The 13,062-nt window shown below is 41.2% G+C and overlaps 3 protein-coding genes across 12 annotated transcripts; 2 read left to right on the plus strand and 1 right to left on the minus strand.

Annotated features, from left to right (window-relative positions):
• Positions 1-643: 643 nt before the first annotated feature.
• On the plus strand, positions 644-9,387 carry Aldh-III (Aldehyde dehydrogenase type III). Of its 10 annotated transcripts, none has more exons than XR_004303906.2 (13): positions 644-661; positions 1,811-1,887; positions 2,323-2,381; positions 5,167-5,347; positions 5,410-5,631; positions 5,693-5,856; positions 5,912-6,142; positions 6,210-6,407; positions 7,646-7,761; positions 8,295-8,430; positions 8,498-8,657; positions 8,831-8,944; positions 9,217-9,387. XR_004303906.2 is itself a non-coding variant. In XM_032436014.2 (12 exons), the coding sequence occupies exons 2-12, from the start codon at positions 1,870-1,872 to the stop codon at positions 9,232-9,234; spliced, it is 1,494 nt and encodes a 497-aa protein (XP_032291905.1). In that variant the 5' UTR covers positions 644-661; positions 1,811-1,869; the 3' UTR covers positions 9,235-9,387. The 10 variants fall into 10 exon arrangements, 8 of the variants coding, with proteins under 8 accessions (XP_032291905.1, XP_032291901.1, XP_032291904.1 ...); XR_011416820.1 differs by having other exon boundaries at positions 8,498-8,648; XM_032436014.2 differs by lacking the exon at positions 8,831-8,944 and having other exon boundaries at positions 8,498-8,648.
• A 135-nt stretch (positions 9,388-9,522) lies between these two features.
• Positions 9,523-11,173, plus strand: p47 (NSFL1 cofactor p47). The gene is made up of 5 exons (XM_002059344.4): positions 9,523-9,738; positions 9,811-10,028; positions 10,085-10,513; positions 10,574-10,921; positions 10,979-11,173. Exons 1-5 carry the CDS (start codon positions 9,637-9,639, stop codon positions 11,109-11,111), a joined length of 1,230 nt encoding a protein of 409 aa, XP_002059380.1. The 5' UTR covers positions 9,523-9,636; the 3' UTR covers positions 11,112-11,173.
• A 78-nt stretch (positions 11,174-11,251) lies between these two features.
• Positions 11,252-12,900, minus strand: LOC6635792 (uncharacterized). The gene is made up of 2 exons (XM_002059345.4): positions 12,572-12,900; positions 11,252-12,516 (listed from the first exon to the last, which is right to left on the minus strand). The coding sequence occupies exons 1-2, from the start codon at positions 12,835-12,837 to the stop codon at positions 11,418-11,420; spliced, it is 1,365 nt and encodes a 454-aa protein (XP_002059381.1). The 5' UTR covers positions 12,838-12,900; the 3' UTR covers positions 11,252-11,417.
• Positions 12,901-13,062: the final 162 nt, after the last annotated feature.

Consider the following 13,062-nt stretch of genomic DNA (forward strand, 5'->3'; position numbering starts at 1 on the left):
TTTCGCAACGATTAAAATAATTAGGCAGTTAATTATTTAAAAACTAAAATAAAAAGTTGCCAGCTGGCAGTCCTCGTTGCATTTTGCACAATTAAAAAACCCAACATATGTGACTGCATATTAATTTCCCAGTGAAATGGTGCTAAACTGTCATAAGTAGCTACCCTATGTGTGAAGGGTAGCTTGGTTTTATGGTGCATTGCAGCAAATACTCTAAATACTTAACTCATAAATCGCTTGGCACGTCTTTAAGCCTTTTTAAATTTAATCTAAACTAGCTTTTGCTTTAGGTATTTAGTTATGCAACATATTCGATTAAATAATCGTATTGCCCTACATATTACAGGGTATACTGAGGAGAACTGCAGCTAGCAAATAATTTTGTATATACTTAATTTTCACTTTAGTTGCAACTGAGCCGCGACTGCGTTTGCTTTGCAAGCCTAACAATTAAAGCTTATAATAATAGTTAAAAATAAAAACTAAAAAATTGTCAACATGTCGGACAATTATCCACAACAAACACAGTCAATACCCATTATTTATGTGAGCGACAAAAACACAAAACAAGGTAAGCCTGTAATTATTAACAACTATTCTCTACAACTCTATTAATATTATTATTTAGATGCAGGCGATGGAACGACTGTCATTAATATTGGTAAGTTAGCCCCTAGATAACTTATATTTATATATATATATATTGCTGTTGGCCGATTTGTGCCATCATGCTGACTGTGGCTATTCGCTGGCGGCCAATCATCATTAGTGGGCAATATTTGGAGGTGCAGGTCAGCTGCAGCTGGGGGGAATTATATTAAACAAGTGTTCAGATGGCATAGCATGTGTGTTATAATACCTATATACATGTGTATATTTATATAGGTTTTCCACTGATTGTATCAATTACCATAAAGATTAGACGCACAGTTGTTGCGCTTGTTGCTTTTATCAGTTTATAAACTACAAATATATATATAAATATGTTTGCTGCGATTAGCAAGACTTGACAACGCCAGCGTAGAACTGCGTGTAGCAGAATATTTCATTCAGTATCAATCGGCATTTGTGCTGTGACACTTGTTTTGCTGAGGTAAAGATTTTATTTTTTATATGCGCGATTTAAATAATATACTTTATTATTGCATAACAGATCTTCATATATATACATATATCCCTTTAAAACACTTAAGAATCAACTTACAACCCGGCTCATTCAAATTTTCTAATTTTAGCTTAGCCAAAAAAAAACGTTACAAACTATCGGAGTGCGTCGATAACAGACCGGCAATAATCGCATTTCGATACTTGGTACTCAGTACTCAGTACTCGATAACTGCTTTCGGCTCTAAATCGTTCATTCGCAACAGCTGTTTAGTTCACTCGGTCCGATTTGTATTTGTTGTGGGGCATTTTAAGCGAGGTTGGCATGCGGTGTTTGCTTTTCGAAACGGGTTTAAGAATTGAATACGATTAAGGCAGAGCACAGCGGCTGATTTAGTCAACTGCTCGCCATTTCAATTTCAATCTTCTCGTCGTCGTGAACGTCGTCGGTTGTGTTTTTGTCTGCTATTTGTGCGTTGCGCGTACATTTATTGTCAATTAATCGCTCGCTTTTACGCCCCATTGCCACAGCTTCTGCGGTTAGCCTGTGTCTTTGTGCCCCGCCAACAAAAAAAAGAACAGTAAAAGTAAATAAATATATATATGTAATTATAAAAAGTGAATGTGCAAGTCAGCCCCCATTGAGACGGAGTAAACAAAGTTTTTTATTCTTGTTTGTGTGTGTGTTTCTTCTTTTATTCCGCAGAAGCAGAAAGCGAAAACGCCGCGCCCGCACCCGCAACCGCTCCTGCACAGCCTGATATAATGGCAAATTTCGATGATGTGAGTGTTGTACTCGATGCCAGTTGCCAGTTGCCAGTTGCCAGTTGCCAGTTGCCAGTTGCAACGGCAAAAGCAAATAAACAAAATTAGTTATGTAGTATGTGCCGCATGCAATTTAATGCGAGCACCACAACAACCAAAAGCGACAAGGAGAGCAATAATAATAACAATAACAACAATTATTAACGAACATTTGTGCACGTAACAAACATTAAGCCTTCTATTCGTTTGATTTTATTTGATTTTTGTCGTTTTCATTCGTTTTTGTTTTCGTTTTCGTTATCTTCCTATATACATACATGCATATGCGCTCATGTTCGTGCATCTGTATTTGTGTGTGTTGCATGTAACTCCACAACTCGACCTGATCATTGCGAATGTGCAAAACCAACAACAACAACAACAACAACAACAATTGCGATGAACAACAAACAGACACTGCAGCGCGCCCGTCTCGCCTTCGCCAGCGGCAAGACCAGGAACGTAAGCTTTCGGTAAGTAACTGTAACCAAAGCTGGCTTCGGCCAAAGCCCAAAACAAGCAACAGCAGCTGAGGCTGTTTAAATTTAATTATTATTATTTTTTAGTTAGTACTTGTAGTAAGCAGGTCGTCATGTACTGTAAATTACAAGCCTTGTCGCAACGCTGGCGGCGTCTTTAAAAAAGTAACACAATTCGTTACCACATGCAAACATTTGTATAGATGTAGTTAAAAAAAAATAACATGATGGCATGCGTACACACATGCACTCAGATATATCTGTAGTTCATTTTGGGATCACAGTACAAACACGCCAAGTAGCAAAAAGAGCTTTTGAACTCGTTCACTTGAACTTTGTGTCTTCTCTGGAGCTCGGGCGTTGCTCTGATAAGAAATGTAGATAGCTATTTATATAGCAAGACTGAAGTCTAAAAAATGTTTACATATGGAATTTAGAACAAGAGTCGGCGGGAGTGCACACATTGTAGGCACCCTGCATCACATTTCTGTGAATCGATTATTATCAGTATACAATTATTCATGTTTTTAGTGTACCCATATATTAAAAGGGAAAAATAGCATATTGAAACATTTGTACTCACTTTTAGCACTTTCTTTTGCAGTACATTTACACATATGCATATGTATGTGCTTATACTTAGACTCTAGTGTTAAACGGGCCACGCTCTTTGATCCTCTCTTCTTTTTGTTTGTGTTTTAGTACTTTCTCGAACTAAATTCCGACCAGCTAGAATAATTACTTTAATAGCCCGCATTTAGACATGACAATACATACAGTTATTTGGAGAGATGTGGTATGTACATATATATATATATAAAACACGCACACAGACAAGCGCCAAATTTGATATGTTAATAAACAAAGACCAGGTATATACGAAAAAAAAAAAAAAATACAAAGTGTGAAACGGAAGTGCGGAATAATCTTTGGCCCCCCGCGCCAAGGTTGATAGCCATTTAGTTTCATGATCTTTTTCTTGTTCAAATAAACTCTGAGGAAACGTGTCGAGTTCTGCGTTAATTTTTGTTGCTTTTCGCCATCTTCTTTCATAGAAGCGCATAGAAAACATCTAAGCTTAAATACAAACGTAGATAAATATATATATATATATAAATACATACTTTGTCGCCCAAAGCCAAAACGTTGCTTCGTATTTATAAATTGAATATCAAGAGTTAATGCCACATGGCGATAATTGCTTCATTTATATGCGGGACGATAATTTATATATATAATTACTATAATTTGCCTAATGCACGTCATATCGCACAATCAAGTGCAGCTACAATTGCACCTGAATTTGACCCTGTTTTTACCAATCAGAACACTTGTTTTGATTGATTGCCCGACTGATTGACGGACTGACCGACTGATTGACTGATTGAGAAACAGCTGAAACGCTAGGAATTAGACACGTTTTTTACACTTTTCGGATAATCCACTCCTCCCAGTGGAATTGGGGATCAAAGATTCGCACTCGAAATTCTCTCCGTTCAGACATTGCGGACAATCCGTCAGAAAATGCTGGATGGGATCAGATATTCGATCTTCAGCTCTCTTACGAGGAACTTTATGAATCCACATTGCATGTTTCATGCATTTGAAACAATCCGCTCCTTCCAGTGGAATTGGGGATCAAAGATTCGCACTCGATATCCTCTCCGTTCAAACATTCCGGACAATCCGTCAGAGAGTGGTGGATGGGATCAGATATTCGATCTTTAGCTCTTCTACGAGGAACTTTATGAATCCACATTGAATGTTTCATGCATTTCGGACAATCCGCTCTTTCCAGTGGAATTGGGACTCAAACTCCTCTTCGCTCAAGCATTTCAGACAATCCACCCATCCTGAATGGAATTGGGAATCAAAGATTCCAGCTTAAACTCCTTTTCGAGGATCTTTATGAATCCACACGTTTCGGAAATTCCACCAGCTTTACGCATACTTTCCCAACAAAATCGGGTAATACCAGCTGCTACACACACACACACACACACACACACACAATTAACATCTGTATTATGTAGAACACATTTATGTTGCTAGCCTCTGAAACTTTATTATCGTTTTTTTTTTTTTAAAGATCAGCAGCAGGTAATGCGCCGGTAGGTCGACCGGTTTTACAGTTCTAACCAGATTTCAGTTAAATATATGTACATATATATTCTGTATGTTGGCCAGCGAGCAGCTGATGTCGCTTTGTTGCGTCATATGCGAAACGTAGAATCATTTTCAAAACCAAATTCTGTATAATTTATTAACAAATCGGTTTCGTTTATCGATTAGCATTGACCTTCATCATCATATTACTCAGCATAAACGACGACGCTGATCTAAGGTATTTGCTATTCGAGTACTTGTTATTGTTATTGCTACTTTTCGCAAGTTCGTTAATTGCACATAACTTAGCCGATATTAAAGATCAAACACCGAAAAAATAGTTGGCTGTATTATAATGTGATCCCTTGTTCTATAAGCTTGTCGTGCTGACAGCTGGCTTGTAATAATTGTATACCCTGTAATCATTTCGAATGGGTCAATTGCAACTTATTAATCCTTTAGCCTCGGGATTTCACATAGATCCTAAGTTAAACACAGAAGTTCTTAAAGAATGACCGAAAAATATTTGTCATATATTTAACAAATTGTATAAAAGTAATTGATTTGTTTATTTATTTCGAGTTTTATCCGGAGTTATTCAGGCTACAGGGTATCCAGTAGTCGTTCTACTTGCTCTCCTAATGTAATATCTCAATTATCTATCGTTAATTAGACGCAAGCAATTGGAAAATCTACTGCGCTGCTATGAGGAGCATGAGAACGAGATTATCAGCGCCCTGGAGGCTGATTTGCGACGACCCAAACAGGAGAGTCTAATTGTGGAAACGGAATTCATGAAGAACGACATCAAGCACATACTCTATCATCTGAACGACTGGGTCAAGCCGGAAAAGGTGCGTACTCTACAGTACTCCACAAGAAATATATAAAAACGAATCTGATTAATTTCTTGCAGCCGGACAAATCGTTTGTCAATATGCTGGACGATGTGCACATCTATAATGATCCCTTTGGCGTTGTCCTGGTAATTGGCGCCTGGAACTATCCGCTGCAGCTGCTGCTGGTGCCCGTTGCCGCTGCCATTGCTGCCGGCAATTGTGTTGTGCTCAAGCCCAGCGAAATCGCCGGCAATTGCGCCAAGTTCATTGCGGAGACAATACCCAAATATCTGGATAATGTGCGTACATGAAACATAAATTCGAATGTAGTTTATTTTATTTTAATTTATCTAAAACCAGGATTGTTATCCCGTCGTCTGCGGCGGACCCAGCGAGACGGCCGACTTGTTGAACCAACGCTTCGATTATATATTCTACACGGGCTCGACGCGCGTGGGCAAAATTGTGCACGCGGCGGCCAACAAGAATTTAACGCCCACAACCCTGGAGCTGGGCGGCAAGAGGTGAGCTGCTTCCATATAAATGAATAAATTGTGGATTAACTTATTATTATTGCAGCCCCTGTTATATTGACAAGTCGGTGGAGCTGCGCACAGCTGTCAAGCGCATACTATGGGGCAAGCTGATCAACTGTGGCCAGACATGCATTGCACCCGACTACATACTCTGCTCCAAGGAGATGGAGCAGAAGTTCATAGCCGAGGCCAGGGAGGTGCTCAAGGAGTGGTACGGCGACAATATACAAAGCAGCCCGGATCTGAGTCGTGTGATCAACCAAAACAATTTCCAGTAACTGAACGCCTGCTCTCTTATATATAAATTGTATTTGTAATTTGCTTTTGCTTGTCCGTTTCAGGCGTCTGTTGGGTCTGATGAAGTCCGGTCGCGTTGCCGTGGGCGGCAAATACGATGCCAGCGAGCGTTTCATAGAGCCCACAATTTTAGTTGATGTCAAGCCAGACGATCCCATCATGGAGGAGGAAATCTTTGGCCCCATCTTGCCCATTTACACAGTTGAGAATGCCTACGATGCGATCAAGTTCATCAATGCCAGGTATGTCTGTTCGTTGCGCCAAGCTCAAATCGTGTTTAAATCTGAATATATATTCACATTCAAATTTCATCTCGCCTATCATTGTCCTCGACCATCTATCCAAAACACACAAACCCCCACACACACACACGATTTTTTCCGTTTGTCCCCTGCGAAAATGGATTCGTTTATAATTTGATAATAATGCCAACACATGTTCCATGTCTGCTTGAATTTTGCGTTGAAACAATCCACACAAAATTAGAGAAAATCCGCTCGTCCTGTATATTTTCACATCGGAAACAGAGGTTCTCGATCTGTTCGTGAATGGCACACAATCGGGCGGAATGTGCGTCAATGACACGATAATGCATTATGCCGGTAAGATCCTGAAAAAGAAAAATCAAACTATCTAAATCGATGCTATGCGACTTCAACTTTGGCTGCGGTTAAATATATGTATATATATATATATCTATATATATGTATATGTATCTATATAGTTTATGCATCTGCCCTTTAACTACTTGAACTAAGCGTAGTGCCTGCAACAACAATTTGTACATTAAGGTTTCGGTTGCCACCCCCCCCCCCGTTTTTCAACCTTTTGCCCGCCCTCTGTTTGCCTGTGCCTAGTTTTGTTTTAAGTTTGCTAAATATTTGTAAGTAAATTGTTGTAAAAAATCTGGTGACGGTCCGTATTAAAAATGTAATTTCATCTCTTTTAGCGTTGTGTGCCAACAGCAAACCCCCTGATACCTGTGTATATTAATGTCGCCCCTAATCCCTTATATGTATATATAAAAAAGTTTGTAGCACTACAATCCTGCACTTTTGACTGAGGCTTCCTTAGACTTCGTGTTGGCAAGTCTGATCTTTGAGTAGATTAAACGCAGCCAGGCAAAAGTGACCCAAATGGCGCCGTGACTTAACTGCCTGAGCGTCGGACTGACAAGCGGACAGTCGCCGGCTCAAAGCTAGCAGCAATCATGACTTATTATGAAGAAAGCTATCACATAAGGAGTGTAGAGAACTCGAGCTGCTTATAAACCTAGCTGAATTCGATTCGATATTTCTCAACTTATAATATATGCGCACACTAAGTCATTCGATTTTGTAATTCATCAAACACTCATGCTCTCCAGACTGTTCCAGTATGTGTTTTAGTTAATTAGTATTAGCATGTTTAGTATCATATTTTTGTAGCCTATCTGTATTTGTATCTTAATTGTTTTGTACTTCCTTTCCGCTTAAAATAGAGAAAAACCACTTGTACTCTACGTGTTCTCGAACTCTAGTAAATTGATCAAAGAGTTCAAGAATAATACAACAAGCGGCGGATTCTGCAGCAACGAAACAATAATGCACGTCGGAGGTATATATGTACAAAAAAAAATATATATATAGAAATTTAGTTTTTAATTGAAACTGAAATTGACATTTAATTTAGAGTCGTGTTTATGCAATTTGAATGTAGCACAAAATCGTTGAATGTTGACTTGTCGCTCAGCTCGAAATTATCTAAATTGCAGCAGTTTTGTATGCACATATTTATATATTTGCCATAGGAAAAACCAAACCGAGACACAAATACCCTGCCAAGGCACACACAAGTACACACACACACACACACTTGCACACACAACGCCTAGGAAAAGTTTTTATTAACAAACTGCTTGTCGGAATTGGTTTGAAATTGTTTATTTAATTGGCTTTTGATTTTATTACGAAATGCTTGCTTGTGAATTAATTAAGCAATTTGTTAAGTGCGAATATTTAATTAACAACCGGGTGATTGGCTGTGCAAATATAACTAAATAATATTGCAATGCTGCGGCTAACATAATTATAATCCATTTATATTTGCTTGGCATTGATATATAACATTTGGGGATTTCCCTTTAACAGTTGATACCCTGCCTTTTGGCGGCGTCGGCATGAGCGGCATGGGCAGCTATCATGGCAAATATGGATTCGATACCTTCACGCACAAGAAGTCGTGCCTGGGCAAGAACCTGGCCATGCTGGGCGAAAAGATGGCATCGTAAGTGGCATATTATATGCATGTATACATATATTTTTAATTCGATTTTATATTCTATCATATATAGGGCACGCTATCCGCCGTATTCGGATCGGAAGAGTTCGCTGCTTTCGTTCCTGTTGCGCAAACGCCGCCCGCTCCCCAATTTGTATCTGTCACACATATTTGCCGCTGGTCTTGGCATTGGGCTCACATTCTTGATGAACTATTATCTGCAGGTAAGAAAGGTATATTGTGCAGCCGAGGCATTTGTTTGTGCCAATATTAATCAATGTGATTATTTTACATGCATATCATACGTATTTCATCGGGCCAACTACACCAAATCCCAATCATATGCACCACACACGCATATTTGCATAAATTCCAATTCATGCCCAACCTACGTCCAACTTTTTAGGGCAAGCTGTTGTCGCGCTAGAACCCATTAAATCTATGGGTCGGACTTGAGCCGTAACACACCATGAGCCAGTGGACTTTTGTCATTTATACTATATTTGGATTCGCATTCGCAGTAAATGCACAAGCATTTAGTATTAATTAATTTGTTTTAACGGGCTTTGTGCTTTGTACTAACTAGTATATTAAGTATTAAGTATCAATTTTGCATTTAATTACAAAACAAAAAACTTGATATACATAAAACATGCATCCTTTAACCCCTTTACAATGTAAATAACCAATTCAATATGATTGAACACTTGTAAAACATAACATAACACGTATATATTTTCTCTTATTTAATTGTTTTTATTTACAATTCAATGAATCGATTTATATTTTCAGAAATCAGAATCAAACTAAATATGAGCATGTACTTTTGTACTTTTAATACGCGAAACGGTGGGTGATGTAATGCTATTGGATACTCCGCTTTATACTAGTTATTGTTATTTAGTTGCTATTTAAATAAACACAAAAATAAATGTTAAAAAAAATATATATATATATCTTTAAGTCACTCGTTACATTTATTTCAAATGCGCGCCCAACAGTGTTGCCATATTGCGGCGGGCGATAACATCGATTTGAAGCAACCATGCGTTTTGGCATTTTAAGCATATTTATTAAAATGTGTATAGGGGCACACTGGCGCCAATATTAATTTTTAGAGTCACACTGAATTTTTGTCTATCATTATCCGTTCACTTGGCTTTTATAATTTATTTTGTTTTGGACAGAATACCGTATAAAAACATCAACAAAATGGCCGCTCGCGGCGATCTAATTGCACAATTCATTGAAATCACTGGCAGCGATGAAAATGTTGCTCGTTTCTATCTGTCCAGCTGCGACTGGGACATTGAGGTAAATTTAATAGGAACCCATTAACAAAGAAAGGTCAAAACATGAAATGAAAATTTTATATAAAACCTAAAGCAAGCACTTGGCAACTACTGGAGCACGCAATCGGACCTACCAGCTATTCGCACACTAGTGGGACAGTCAGAAAACCCGACACCGGCACCGGTAACAACTTCAAGTGCTGCCGCCGCCAGCGCCAGCGCTGGCCCCGCCGCCGCCGCAACGGCAACAGCCGCTAAAGCTGTGCCGGCGGCAACTAGTGCTCCACCAAAGGCTTCAAGTGCTAAACCAAAGTAAGCAATCTGGTTAGTTTGTGTGTGTTGTTTTGTGACCTATTCTTGGTATTTAGGTTCGCCACGCTCAGCGACATGTCCAAGCAGTCGTCCAGCGATGATGAGCATCAAGCCTTTTATGCCGGCGGCTCTGATCGTTCGGGCCAGCAAGTCTTGGGACCGGCAAAGCGTAAAAACTTTCGCGAACAACTAACCGATATGATGCGCTCCGCTCAGGAGCAGAACATTGCCGAAGTGGGCGTCGGTCCGTCGACCAGCGCCACGGCAAACGTTAGCGGCGGCAATGTTTGGGGTCAGGGCATGCGTCTGGGCATGACCAACAATGATCACACGTCAGTGGGCGCCAGTCGCCCAGCACAGCCAGCGGAAAACAAGCCGGTTGTGGTGCTTAAGCTCTGGAGCCAAGGCTTCTCCATTGACGGCGGCGAGCTGCGTCACTATGATGATCCGCAAAACAAGGAGTTTCTGGAGACGGTGATGCGTGGGTAAGCCGCAGGCATTTGATACTTAAAAAAAAAGCACGAGTTTTCACATTGTTTACTCAGGGAAATTCCACAGGAACTGTTGGAAATGGGACGCATGGTAAATGTCGATGTGGAGGATCACAGACAGGAGGACTTCAAGCGTCAAGCAGTGCCACAAACCTTCAAAGGTTCTGGCCAGAAACTGGGCAGTCCCGTAGGCAACATTGTGACCAACAAAGAACCAGCCGCTGCGGCTACCCTCGCCCCTGCCGATGTGGCCAACCAGGAGGCCAGTGCACGTGATGCCATTAATTTGAATGCTGAAGCTCCATCAACCACACTCCAAATTCGTTTGGCAGACGGCTCGCGCCTGGCGGCTCAATTCAATTTGACGCACACCGTCTCGGACATACGTCGTTTTATACAAAAGTAATTGGATTCATTCCGTTTCTGTTGGCAATCATTAAATCGCTTGATTTCTTGCAGCGCACGTCCTCAGTACTCGAACAGCAATTTCGTGCTGGTATCATCGTTCCCAACACGTGAGCTAAGCGATGACAGTTCCACAATTGAGAAGGCTGGCCTTAAGAATGCTGCGCTAATGCAACGCCTTAAATAAACTGTTCACTGTTGAGATAAAAGATACAACAAGAAATGAATAATAATAATAATACAAATGGATATGGTGCATTCAAATTGCAATACAACCCATTAACAAAATTACAACTACAACATTCACAAAATACTTTGTATTGCCAATACGATGTTTTATAATTGTCTATTTATTATATGTACACAATATAAAATTGAATCGTGTCCATTGGAGAATTGTCGTGGCAAATGCGTTATTTCGCTTTATGGCAGTCAATTTAAAATCTCAAGCTTATGCTAACTAGTGTGCTACTTAGACTAGGCGTATTACTATTCAAATGAGTAAATCGACCTCATTGCGCAGATCATTGATGTGATCCATCAGATCCGCGCGCACCCCATTGCGCCAGTCGTGCAGCCCGTCTGCGCCCACCTGCTGACAGTCGACATAGCGATGCGCCAAGCCGCTGGATAAGGGCAGCTCAACGGTTGTTGCTGTTGGCAGCAAGAGCTGCGCCGCCGGCAGCTCCAAGCGGTGAAGCAGCAATTTGTTGGGCGACTTCAGCTCGGGATCGTATTGCACATTATCGACAAGCAACTTTTTGCGCTCATCAAAGCAAACAGCAAAGGTGGCCAGCTCGAAATGGGGTGTTGCCGTGGCATGAACGCGCAGCAGCTGCTGCACGGTGCCCTTGGCCAGTTGGCTAGCGAAGCGTGCGTTCGGATACACCAGCTCGTTCGGTGTGAGCAGCATGGTGAAGCTGGCATAGTTCACATTGCGCAGCAGGCAATCCGTCTGAAGCAGCTGTCGTATGCGTGCGGCGGTGGCGCTTGTTTGCAGAAACGGAAAATTGAAGGGCAATGCATATAAGTGCATGTTGGTGCGATCCAGTAGGCGCACGACCTGTTCCGGCAGCTCGTCGTAGTTGTAGACCAAAAAGTGCTCCACGCCCAGCGCCTGATGAAACAGAAAGAACTGCAGCATGGCATCCACATTGCGTGCAAATCGCGTGCTCTGATCAAAGCTGACCAAGTCCACGCAAATGGTAGCCGGCAAGCGCACCTGGCCGCTGGCAACGGACGCTGCTGCTGTAGTGGCTTTTGCAGCTGCCTTAGCATCTGCTTTGGCAGTCGCCGGTTTGAGGTGGCGCAGGCGCAGTTTAACCTGTCGCTTGATGGGCGACGTCGTATCGCTAAATAAAACATACTGCGGCTGGCCGAAATTGCGGCTCACTTGACAGAAGAAATTGTAGTTGGTGAATGTGCTGGCCTTGTCGTCGACCACGCCCTCGGCGGCATCGCGTTGAAAGCGAAACTTGCCCTGGACACTGCGTCCGCCCACGTCGAAGCTGCAGCGAAAATCGACAACAGCTCCCTTTTTGCCAACAACAATAATGTGTGCCTCTCCACCGACGACCAGCTCATTTTGTTTCCTAAACAATGCGTAATTCAATTTAGAATATCATTATATCAGACAGTTTACTGTACCAGTACGCGGAGTAGGCATAGAAGGAGTCACCAATGAGCTGCCAAACCGGCAGCGGCTTGGAGAATGCCGATTTGGACAAATGCTGCAGATCTTCGGCTGCTGTGCCGTTCTGTAGGCGTCGCAGGACGGCTGCATCATTGCGGCCAAAGAAGTTGACATACTTTAACACATATTTAAGGCGATTGTTTTCGCTCTTGTACATCAAAAGGACGCCAATGCTGAAACAGGATATCAGCAGCAGCGCCAATTGCTGATACTTTCGCATTTTTTGTCGCCTTTTTCAACTCTAAACGGGAAATGTCCCGTATGACAAGCAGCGTACAGTGTTGCCCTATCGTGCGATTTAATATACATCGAGATTACAACAATTTCTGCTCACGTTTGCAACGGTCAAGGAAAAACAAAGAAATAGTTTAATTTGATTATTCATGTTTTACATTAATTATAGAAATTACACAGAATATCATATGCTCATATTCCATTTGAAAAA

The sequence above is a fragment of the Drosophila virilis genome, chromosome 5, assembly GCF_030788295.1.
Source record: "Drosophila virilis strain 15010-1051.87 chromosome 5, Dvir_AGI_RSII-ME, whole genome shotgun sequence".
Lineage (NCBI taxonomy): Eukaryota > Metazoa > Arthropoda > Insecta > Diptera > Drosophilidae > Drosophila > Drosophila virilis.